Raw genomic sequence first — 12,048 nt, 5'->3', positions numbered from 1 at the left:
TATTAGGAAGTTAAATTTGATTGGTTCGGGATAATCGGCAGCATTGAACCAGAGTTAAACGCTTCTAAGTGATATGCTTCTGCTTATATAAATATCAATAAAATACCAAAAAAAAATCAGTTCGTGAGCGGTCCGTCTAATAGCAGTCCCTATTGCAAAATTTGGACCGCTCAGGCAACCAATCAGAATTCTCCTTTTTAGCCTGGACTGTTTCAGCCAATAAAAACTAATTATATCAAGTAAATGTAAGTAGGCACAGGTATGCTCTGCAGACCTGCATTTCGCCTTGTCGTGGATTTTTCAACATTCAAAATAACTTTCAATACTCCCAATCCACCAGTTCCTCATTTTTATTCGACTACTTTTTCTAGACTAATCCAATTCATCCATGAGCTGGCTCGCAAGAACCTTTGATTATGTTGGTGTGTTTGTGGTTCATAGGTTAAAATACAGTTAATGACAGATGGAAAGCAACTGCATGTTAAACCAAACATGCTAAGGAAGCCTCCTCTTCCAACTATAACAGCACCTGCCAGGACAACTGACCTCATGCAAGTTTCAAACCCTCATCCAGTTGGACAGGTGTGTAATGTGACACCTCTCAGGAGAACTGAAACTGCCAACCAGTTAGACAAACAGTCATCTCAGGAGGCTAAACAAATTGACCTTGCCATTGAGCAAGATCCCTCAACTCTGTATAATCTTCTGTGGATACCAGAGGGGAAAGCACTCTTCCAGCATGATTACCATAGCAGCCAAGATGTTCCTATGGGACTTGTTACTAAGAGCAACCTTTACTTGGTGTGTCGCATGTTCTGGTGTGAAGAGGTGTCTAAATCAAGAGTTTGTTGGGGAACTGCAAATCCACCATTTGGGTTTAAGCAGGTTAGCTGAGCATACTGGTCCATGATTACATAATCTGAAGCAAAGTTGACAGAGGTTTATGAAAATAATATATAGATGTAGCCAAGCCTAGAAACGGGGTTTCTGATTGCAATAACTACCATTAAAAAGAGGATTGTTTTTCTTGGATCAGAAACTCAAAAAATGATTAATTGTGAGCATGTAATTGTTAAGCGTGTGGTTTCGCTATTTTTTCCAGTTAAATTTTAACAAGCTATACCCAATAAGCGTAACCAAGATTGTAGAAATTTTGTACAAAATATGTCAAGAATTTTCCAAGAGACAATTGTGCAAAGACTACCTTGTATATGGCAGCTGTGCCCACAGTATGAGCGTAAGTCGAAAACCAGCTGTCCTACCAAAACAAACACGACAAAAGTATTTTTCTTCACAGCTAACAGAAATAAAGACAATGCTAAAGTTGCTTTGGCCTCTTCTAATAGTTAACTTGAGAATTCCAGGTTTAATTTGATGAAGAACAGCATATTTTACTCAGAATGATGCAACTAATATCTTACCATGCGACACTTGACAAACTACAAGCAAGTTGCTGGTGACTCATTTTTTGAGCCAAATTAGAAACTTGGAGATACAAAATATTTCATATTTTTCACTTTTCGCAATCTGATATGGGTTTTGGAAATGTAAATACCTTTTTGGGAATATTTAATGCCATCTCCAGTGAGAAAAGTTGCCCAACTTAAAGGCCTCCTGTTAACATACATTGATGTCAGGACAGTTTTTCTCGCCTGCTGAATCCTGATTGATCAATTCAAATTTCAGTCGTGCCAGCCATATGCAAGGTATGTCAGAACAAAAGTCAACAATGTGCCAGGGGTTTATTTGCACCAAAATTTTGCCTTTGCACCTACTCCCTCCTTCTCCCCCAGAGTAACAACCTGACTTGCAATCTGCAATCCAATGGAAAACCAGTACCTGGTCAGCAGTCAACTTTAAAAAAAAAACAAGCAACCTCAATGAGCTCTAGACCTGAGCTCACACGTTATACTGGTCAGTAGATACCTTGTTTTGAAAGCTGTCAATTAACCATAACATGGATGTCCAATGTCAAAGATGTACCTTTGGTAATGATGCTGCTATCTTATTTTTTGAGATTTTGGGCTTGGTGTACGGACATACGAAGAAATGGATGTAACGGGTATTTAATAGTCCCATTAAAATTTGGCCTTCACTCGAATTATTCGCAAGAATAAGATGACTGCTCGTTTGCTAGAGCTCAAAATTGCAAAACTGCTTGCATGCTTGCTTTTTCGTTAAAATTCTCTGCAGTGTAGTTGTACAATTATACAAGCTATTGTAATGACTATATAATTGACATTATAATTTAGGTTGCACCAGTGCTACTCACTCCAACTCTGCTACAACGAGTCTGCAATAACTTCATGGTTGTAGAGGTTTGGAACAGGGTTAGGCCAAATGACCTGGAAGACAAGGTGTAGTAGTATTCCCTTGTGGATAGGCTCTTTATCATTGTATCCAGCTTTGTTGCAGAAAAAGGTATAAAGATTTCAGCTATTTCAGATTTTTGAAGCAGCGTAGCTTATATTGCTGTATTTAGTTTTTGACAGAACCAGGCCTTCTGCAATGTTAGCCCTTTTAATACCATAGACTCTATTAACATGAGTATGAAGTCGTACAATTACATGTAGGTAAATAGAAATAACCAAGGACCCATAGTACATTAAAATCAAGTAAATAATAATGCTAATAAGAATGAAAGAATTCTAGTTGATTTTGGTGATCATTAATTTTGTGTAAGAATGGTTCTGAAAAGAACTGATGTTGGTGACTGACGTTTTGACAATCTGAGTGGAAGTCATCTTTAGGTTCTAGTGAATAGTGTTTGTCAGTTGATAGTGTTATGATTCTGGTCTGTTGAGAGTGATTGGCCAGTTTGGCTGTGATGGTGTTGGCTGAGAGACGTGTAAAGTTTGTCAGCAGTGATTGGTCACTAAGAATTCTATCTGAAATGTTTGTTATGTGTGATTAGTTGTTAGGTCTTGTCAAGTTACCTTTACATCAACTCTACCTGTCATACAGGGACCCTAAAATCACAAAAACACTACTCAAGTCAAAGGTGAGTCAAGATGTTTATCAGAAACTAAAGGTCCCAGCAGTTGCTTTTAGACTGCTGCAAGGCTCAATCAGTATTCACTTTTAAGTTCTTGTACACAACAGTCATGTAGTTCTTCGATGCACTTTCAAGGTGCTGTTACCTAATGAATAGCAGGAGTTTTTTGTGAAAGCTAGTTTCTTTTGAAATCAAATGATGAATACTAATATGGTACTAGGCATAAAACTTACATGCAAGAAAATTTTTGTAAATGTGACCAAAACAAATTTATTGAACATGTAAAACAAGCAACATTGGAACAGAGTGTTCTTTAAAAAGCTTTGTCACCTACACATCACTAACTGTGAACTTTAACTAAAGAAAAGCAATAACAAAAATAGCTGCCAAAAACAGATAGTATAATGCACCATCATTTGAGTTAGCAAGTTGAAAATTATAGTTTGTTTTCAGATTTTGGCAAAATTGTAATAAGTGGTGCCACAGCTAATACAACCTCCTAGCCGTTCACAGTGGTACATTTTAGATTTATGTCAGGCATGATTTAAAGGGAATGTGACCATTAACAATTAGACAGCAAGGCTGCTGTAGCCACCATCGCGAAAATTTATTTCAGGCATATGCTCTTGTCTCACTTGCCATATTCCTGACAGGGGATAACATGCTACAGATGAGATTTGACTAGGTCATGCCTTCTGTGTCACCTTCATTTAAATATGGTAACAAGTTTAAAAGACCATTTGAGTCCATAGTTTCTGATATCAAGATACTCATCATCTAGGTAATGGAAATGTTATTAAATCTCACTTCTTTATTAATGATAATTTATTTACAAAATTGTTTAGAGGGTGTGGGGAAAAGATCTTTGTAGTGCTTGGTTCATATTACCTACAGAATGACATATACGACACAACATAATGACGGAATGACACAATTGGTTATGTTATGTGTGACCATTGACATAAAGGCATAAGACAAAAAAAGATTTTAAAAATGGAAGAAGAAATATTTGTTGCATTTGGGATAATTCTGGTTCTTTATCTTTGATGATGACGTGCTTGTTGAAAAAATAATAAAGGGAAAAATGGTAGAAGAAAATGGACGACAATGCATCTGATCCTTTAACAAGTAGCTAGGAGAGCACACACCCAGTACCATGATGTTGTTAGAGGCTTAGTTTGGTGATTGAGAATATTATTCTGGGTGAGCAGGATTAAACTTCTTAATTCCACTTGACAGTCACCACCTTTTTGAAAATAATGCTGGTGGCAGACTGGGTTTGACAGTTCTTGCACTACTCTGATTGATTCTTTGTTATGTTGTTATGTTGATGCTGTTTACACTTGTTTTAAGAGGAATATAACATCATAACGAGATAGCCATAACGACATAAGGAAAAGATAAGTTTTTCCTGATGTTGTTATGTTTATGCTGTTACATGTACGTGTATGTTGCTATAATTAAGTCAGGATGTCCACACTGCAAACAGTGTTATGTCACTAGTATGAGCTAGGCATTATGCTGTTTCTATGAGTGGAGTGTCCCAAACCATTTGGCCAGGATTGTAGTTGGCTTTTACTCAGAGCTGCTAAATTCTATTCAGTATGACTTATTGGCACAAAGGAAAAAGTACAAAATAGCTTTTCCAGTGTTGTTTAGCATTTTTCAATGTCGTTCTGCAGTGAGTTAGATATCTATCAAGCAGCTACATGAAGCCACACTGTTAGTAGCAATGAAAAAAAAATGTATTGCACACCAAGAAAGAAAAGGGTCTGATTTAAGACTACTTCTAAAACAACAACCATTTATTTACAGATTTTCTGGTTTGTGATTACACATAACATGAAATTTAAAAAAGTATTCTTGCATTAAGATTTAAATTAAACATGGCATTAATTTATTGAATAAAATATAATACAGTAATTGAAAATACTAATCAACAATGATTTAGATAAACATATACAGGCAAAAACTAACGATAGATAAATCCGACGTTTCGGCGACATCTTGGCGCCATTGTCAAGGGAAACTAATTAAATATGCGATTTCAAGAGTAACTAAGAGTTCAGAGTTTCTAATTTGCATAAGCTAGACAAAGACTTTAGCACAAACTGAGTCTGATTGTACATTTAAACACGGTCGTAATTGTTTAATGAGTAACATCTCATTAATGAGACAATCAAACTATTTGTGGCATTTTTTCAACACGCTAAAACAATTGCGAAGGTCATCCGGAATCCTGCCTGCGTGTCTATTATCATAGTGATTGCGTACTGACGAGGTCTTGCTTCTATGTCCATCAACGCGTACGAACAGATGGCCACGGGTGTAACCGACATAACCAGCATCGCACTGGTCACACTTGAAGTTATACACAACGCATTGTTGATCAATGAGCTGAGGCTTAGGTTCGCTTGTCGGGAACTCCTGGGCAATCTTGCGGCTCGTAAACACCGGTTGAACACTGGTCTGCAGCTTCACACTGAGATCTTTCAACTGTGTCTTCACGATATTAGCAGACTCCTGGTCTTTAAAGGGTATGACAACCCGAGTAGTGTTTTCTGTCGTAGATCTGGACTGTAATGAGGGCTGGTCAGCGACCTTTAAATTTAGGAAGGTTTTGACAGTGGAGTCAACAAGGTGCTTGGGATATTTCAGTTTAGAGAAAACAGACTTCAGTCGTTCGCACTCCTCAGTGAAGTAGGACCATGATGAAGACAGGTGATGTGCGCGATCGAGCATAGTTGTCAATAGTCCGCGCTTGTACCTATTATCGACATGACTGTGGTAATGGAGAAGCAGACCACTGTTTGTTGGCTTCACAAACACTTTAGTTTCAATACGAGGCGCTCTGTTTAGGAGTTGAGTACCGAGAAAGGGAAGCATTCCATCATTTTCGACCTCCATAGTGAAGTTGATGGCGGGGTGAGCGTGGTTGAGGGTGTTAAGAAAGTCCCTAGCTGTAGACAAATCGGGCATCACAGTGAATGTGTCGTCAACATATCGACGATAGTAAGGTGGCAGCTTGCCCTCAACATCTAGTTTCTCTTCAATAGACGACATGAATACGTTGGCTAGCAAGGGTCCAAGGGGTGACCCCATCGCTACTCCGTCGATCTGTTCATACAGGGATCCATTAAATTGGAAAAGCTGCCCCTTGGTGGCCACACCCAAAAGATCAATAAGGTCTTGCTTTGAAATGTTCAAATCATACTCGGAATTAAACCAGTTGTCGTCTAATTCATGTCGTCTATTGAAGTGAAACTAGATGTTGAGGGCAAGCTGCCACCTTACTATCGTCGATATGTTGACGACACATTCACTGTGATGCCCGATTTGTCTACAGCTAGGGACTTTCTTAACACCCTCAACCACACTCACCCCGCCATCAACTTCACTATGGAGGTCGAAAATGATGGAATGCTTCCCTTTCTCGGTACTCAACTCCTAAACAGAGCGCCTCGTATTGAAACTAAAGTGTTTGTGAAGCCAACAAACAGTGGTCTGCTTCTCCATTACCACAGTCATGTCGATAATAGGTACAAGCGCGGACTATTGACAACTATGCTCGATCGCGCACATCACCTGTCTTCATCATGGTCCTACTTCACTGAGGAGTGCGAACGACTGAAGTCTTTTCTCTAAACTGAAATATCCCAAGCACCTTGTTGACTCCACTGTCAAAACCTTCCTAAATTTAAAGGTCGCTGACCAGCCCTCATTACAGTCCAGATCTACGACAGAAAACACTACTTGGGTTGTCATACCCTTTAAAGACCAGGAGTCTGCTAATATCGTGAAGACACAGTTGAAAGATCTCAGTGTGAAGCTGCAGACCAGTGTTCAACCGGTGTTTACGAGCCGCAAGATTGCCCAGGAGTTCCCGACAAGCGAACCTAAGCCTCAGCTCATTGATCAACAATGCGTTGTGTATAACTTCAAGTGTGACCAGTGCGATGCTGGTTATGTCGGTTACACCCGTGGCCATCTGTTCGTACGCGTTGATGGACATAGAAGCAAGACCTCGTCAGTACGCAATCACTATGATAATAGACACGCAGGCAGGATTCCGGATGACCTTCGCAATTGTTTTAGCATGTTGAAAAAATGCCACAACAAGTTTGATTGTCTCATTAATGAGATGTTACTCATTAAACAATTACGACCGTGTTTAAATGTACAATCAGACTCAGTTTGTGCTAAAGTCTTTGTCTAACTTATGCAAATTAGAAACTCTGAACTCTTAGTTACTCTTGAAATCGCATATTTAATTAGTTTCCCTTGACAATGGCGCCAAGATGTCGCCGAAACGTCGGATTTATCTATCGTTAGTTTTTGCCTGTATATGTTTAATTGAAAATAACTTTAAAAATTCTCCTGAATATTTCATGTATTGTGTATTGTCTGCATCCGTCAGCAGTGTTCATACTGTTTCTGTAACCCATTAGCTCCTGTGTCTGTGGTCTGTAACCACGTGTGATGAGCTTTGGCCTTTGTTCTGCTTCTGATGTCATCACCTTTGTCCATAATTGGGTGATTGGGCTGATGGAGCTTGAAATAACACACAAAAATGCTTGGAAATTCAAGTAAAAAAGTTGGAGGAAAAATTACCTCATTTGCTGTTGGCTACTCCATGACTGATAAGAATTTCAGGCGACGATGATGTTTTGTTGTGAATTCTTGAACTTAAAGCAAGCCCAGTAGAAGGGCAACAACCTCAGCAAAAAGAAAAGGAGAAAAAGGACAAGTGGGGAACGTTTTTTAAAAGGCCACTTCCTGGTCCAAAATCTGGCCTAAGCAAAAGCATGCTTTTTTGTTGTAAAATATGCCATTTTGAGTAGTTTTGATTTAATTCAGCTCATAACTGACCAGAAAATGTAAAACGTGCATTTTTGCCAAAAAGCTATAGGTGCAAAGGGGTTAAATATATTACACATACCGGTAATGAGAGCAAGGGTCTTGCTTCACTTAAAAAGGACTTAAAAGATCAATAGATTGCTGATTGGAATATAGAAGTGATGGTCTTTGTCTTTCAGTTTCCTGTAGTGGCAGTGGATCAGTGGTGTCCTGTAACCAACCCATTTACTCATATGCAGCATGGTCATATAAGGGTACTTTTAGCAATGGGTATAGAACAGCAGGTGAGTAACATATTCTCAAATGCTGAATGGCACTTGTGTTTTTGAGGGCTAATGCAAAGTAGTTGATCATATCCATAGTGTATCAGGACAAGAGGTCACCCTTACAGCTGTATATCAAATTAGGGTGGTAAATACAAGCAGATTTTGTTGCACTCTTATTAACAACAGGCTTTTTCAAAACTCTACATGCTGGTGAAAGGATGGGAAATTTCTATTTTGTTTAGTTCTTATTACTTCATTCAACATTTTACCAGTATAAATAGCCAGTGGACTACAGTAACTGAGTTACTCAGTTGGTCCGGCTGGCTCTTAACATGTGACCATTTGTCTGTTTACATATTTTAAAAAGCAATGTAACAATGACAAAAGAACAAGGCATACAGAAAATTTCTTTAATCACACATGAAATCACTCTCTAAAAGAGCAATATTCTTCTCAACTTTATAATAATTAATGTCCTGGAAATGGAGGTTCACAGTTGACATGCTCTGTCTTGTTTTCATCCAGAAAGACTTAAACTTCGGTAAACATGCCTTGACTGTATTTTTCTGTTTATCTGTTAGAATTATATAGCATTGTGTAGCTTATGTCCCTGAAGTGGTCATTTTGCCATTTTATTCAGAGAAATAGAAAATGGGCATTTATAGCAAAGTTGGCACAATTGAAATATATAATTATTAAGGTTACCATGTACCTTTAGAGGTGTCTCACATTTAAGGTGGCTCCCTATAGTTTTCGATTGCATGCGCACATAGGACGAAATCTCAAGTAATCTGCACATGCTCAAAAGAAAGCGTCAGTGTTTTCGGATTATTAAGATGTCAACATGAGCACAAAAAGCAAAACTGACAGTGAATTTTCCTGCGTTTCTTTGGTGAATTCTTTTAAAATTTGGCTCAGTTATAACCACTTACAATTCCTATAAAATACCCTATTTTTGTTAAAATCTGTATGAGCTAATCTAATATATTTAGAAGAATGACAAATTACAGAATATTGGAAAAAACCGTCTGAACAACCTTGACTTTTTACCAATTCAAAATGTCAGGCAATATCATTTCCATGATGTGGCAAAGTATAAAAAAATTTTACTGAAGGCAAGTATAAATATTAAGGAGTTTAGGCCAAAATGAAGAATATAACTGCCTGTCATTAGATGAGATGTTGCTATGGTAATGGCCTTAATCCAAAAATTGACAACAAAAAATAAGCCTTATTTTAACGGTACCCATACTGGTAAATCTCTACAGGGAAAACTTTAAGAGAACTTAACTAAGTTTCCTTTTTTAACTCGCACTCTATAGTGAGGGTGTTCATAAATACTCTAGGGAGCCACCTTAAGCCATGTAGCACATCTGGTTTAAACTGTAGTTACAAAAATTCCCATAATATCATTAAACTTATAGAGCTGGCTATCAAACTATACCAAGAAATTTGAAGTAAAATGAATTGTATAATTTTTCACTACCTCTCAATGTGACTGTCTGAATCACCTTTTGGAATCCACAAATCAAAGGGACTTTGTTCGTTTGCCCTCAAATCTGGTCAGTAGCTAGTTTAACATATAAACAACAAACATGTGTCGGCAAATTTTTTATTTTGAAATATTTTTTGTCTAAGAGCAATTTTTGCATGATCACTGCACATTTTTTTAAACTTATTTCAAAAAAAATGTTCTGTGACTTTTCACTACACTTGAATAGGAAAATGCAGACACACTTTTTTAGGGCTTGGAGGAACAATTAACAATTATTGGATGAGGTTGAGCATGATAGCAATAATTATCAAGGCCAAAGTTATCTGCCAAAGCCAAAGGCTGAGGCAGATAATGCAAACTGAGGCCTTGATAATTATTGCTATCATGCTCAGCCTTATCCAATAATTGTTAATTGTTCCTCCAAGCCCTATGTTATGAACAGTTCTACACTAGTTGCGTGAGCTATGAACATGAACACAAACAGCCCATGATTTATGAAGAATGCGTGACTTTGAACAATGCGTGATTATCGAAATATGCATGATTATTTTTTTGGTTTCTCTGTGGTCTTAAATAGTTTAGCGATTGTGGTTTCCTGTATATGACAGCTCATGAATAGTTTGTTTTCCTTTATTTTACAGCTCATGAATAGTTCGTTTTAGGACTAGAATTTTAGGTTTCGAGTTCAGTTGCAATCAGCGTCAATATTGCGAACATTCAATTGTATTCAAGCTTCATCATGTTAGTTCTTCCAAGCCACAGAGATCCACTCTTCAGAATCTTTTAATCAACTGCAATAAAGAATAAAGAAATCCCTGGTGGTTTGATATGTTTGTCGCCTTCTGCACCAAAATTTCTGAAGAGCAACAAGCCTCATGCAAGTAGAAGAGCCAGCCTATAGGCAATAAGGAGGTATCTGTCCTTGGTAATTAGGAACAAACAAGTCAAGGAGCTATGTCCGATGGTGAAGAAGTTATTGCATCTTCTCATGCCACTGGAACCTCGGAAGGCACTAAGTCAAGTTCAGTGGGAACAGAGGACCCTTCCTTAACGCTGAAAAATAAGAGAAAGCAACTCAGAGGTAAAGTCACGTGTACGATAAATAGGGTCTGAAAATTTATTACAGATCAGGACCAAACCAAACGACGTATAGAAAAGGAACTTGAGGAGTTGCAAAAGGATTTTCAATTGGCCTGTGATGTACACGCCAAGCTTTACGGCTATGTAGACCTCAGCCAAGTCCCAAAGTTAGATGAGTAGGAAAATTTGCTCACCGACGATGTCTTCAGTATTGAAGAAGAAGTTGAGACAAGTCAGTGTTCCCGCCTCCAGCTTCATTCAGCAACAAACGCCTGGTTTAATCGCACAGGGAAGCGAAAGTTCAGAGCCAAGTGCACCTCACGGAGCTGGCGAGAATTTGCAGGATAGCGTGAGTGGTCAACAACAAGTCATTGTTCCCGGCATTGTTCAACAACAAGTGCCTTCAACCGCACAAGGGAGCAGCAATTTGGAGGAACATGGTCCACCACCGCCTGTAGATGGCCACATAGATTTGGAGGCAAGATGCTCTCCCGAAGTTGATAACAATTCGCAGCAAAACAAATCATCTGCTAATAATGCACTTTCAGAGGAAAGCTTGTTGGGACAACCGAAAAAAGAAAGCGGCTCAGAAGGTATCAGTTCTTCCCGCCAACCTATGGTCACGCGATCTGGAGTTATTCAATCTTCTAAAATAGCATGCCCTGTCGATGTGTGGATAAGTGATCTGGTGGAATTTGAAGAAACACGTCTTTCATCTGCCGTCCATGAAATGTCTATCACTGATGCGTTATACAAGCTGGAAGCAAGCAAGGATATTCCAATTATAAAACTGGTCCCATTCAATGGAAGTCCACTACGATATGTGGAATTCATCGAACAGTTTAGAATCCACATCCACGACAAGCCGCACTTGAAAGATGACACGCGAATGGTGCAATTGAGAATGCATGTCACCGGCGAAGCAGAGCGCACAATATCTGGTCTTGGTTCACAAGGAATCATGTGCACCACCACGATGAAAATGCTAAAGGAAAACTTTGGCCAGCCAAGCGTCATTGCTAGGGCATTCATCAGAAAAATCACGGAAAGAAGAAAAATTCAGCTCGATGACAGACAGGCCCTTCGTGAGTCTTCCTTTGACATGATCAATTGCTTAGCAACACTTTGCCAAATCAATTACTTCGCCAATGACAATCTCCAAAAGATTGTCAGATGTTTGCCAGATCATCTAATTGAAAAGTGGAAGAATGTGGCCACAGACATCAGAGAAAAGAGTGAAATCCCTCAACTGGAACACATTAGCAATTTTGTGAGGAAACGTGCCAAGGCGAAATTTGATCCCGATTTCGGTGATGTTCTTAAGATGGACACTTCAAGAAACGTCGGCTTTCGAA

The 12,048-nt window shown here is 38.6% G+C and overlaps 3 protein-coding genes across 7 annotated transcripts in view; 1 reads left to right on the top strand and 2 right to left on the bottom strand.

The window, feature by feature from the left end:
* Nucleotides 1-12,048, bottom strand: part of LOC145498010 (uncharacterized) — a 380,464-nt gene that overhangs the window by 216,037 nt on the left and 152,379 nt on the right. The window lies entirely within an intron of this gene.
* Nucleotides 1-12,048, top strand: part of LOC145497882 (C2 domain-containing protein 3-like) — a 280,776-nt gene that overhangs the window by 176,642 nt on the left and 92,086 nt on the right. For all 5 annotated transcript variants that reach the window (XM_081477749.1, XM_081477747.1, XM_081477748.1 and 2 more), the window contains 4 exons: nucleotides 442-885; nucleotides 2,253-2,357; nucleotides 2,915-3,001; nucleotides 8,032-8,136. In XM_081477749.1, the coding sequence (XP_081333875.1) occupies nucleotides 442-885; nucleotides 2,253-2,357; nucleotides 2,915-3,001; nucleotides 8,032-8,136 (741 nt within the window). The remainder of the gene's footprint in view (nucleotides 1-441; nucleotides 886-2,252; nucleotides 2,358-2,914; nucleotides 3,002-8,031; nucleotides 8,137-12,048) is intronic.
* LOC145497979 (uncharacterized) lies at nucleotides 5,165-6,097 on the bottom strand. Its single transcript, XM_081477852.1, has one exon. It carries the CDS (start codon nucleotides 6,095-6,097, stop codon nucleotides 5,180-5,182), a length of 918 nt encoding a protein of 305 aa, XP_081333978.1. The 3' UTR covers nucleotides 5,165-5,179.

The sequence above is a fragment of the Orbicella franksi genome, chromosome 9 (genome assembly GCF_964199315.1).
Source record: "Orbicella franksi chromosome 9, jaOrbFran1.1, whole genome shotgun sequence".
NCBI lineage: Eukaryota > Metazoa > Cnidaria > Anthozoa > Scleractinia > Merulinidae > Orbicella > Orbicella franksi.
The sequence above is the reverse complement of the archived record's forward strand: the minus strand, read 5'-3'. Positions and strand labels throughout refer to the sequence as shown.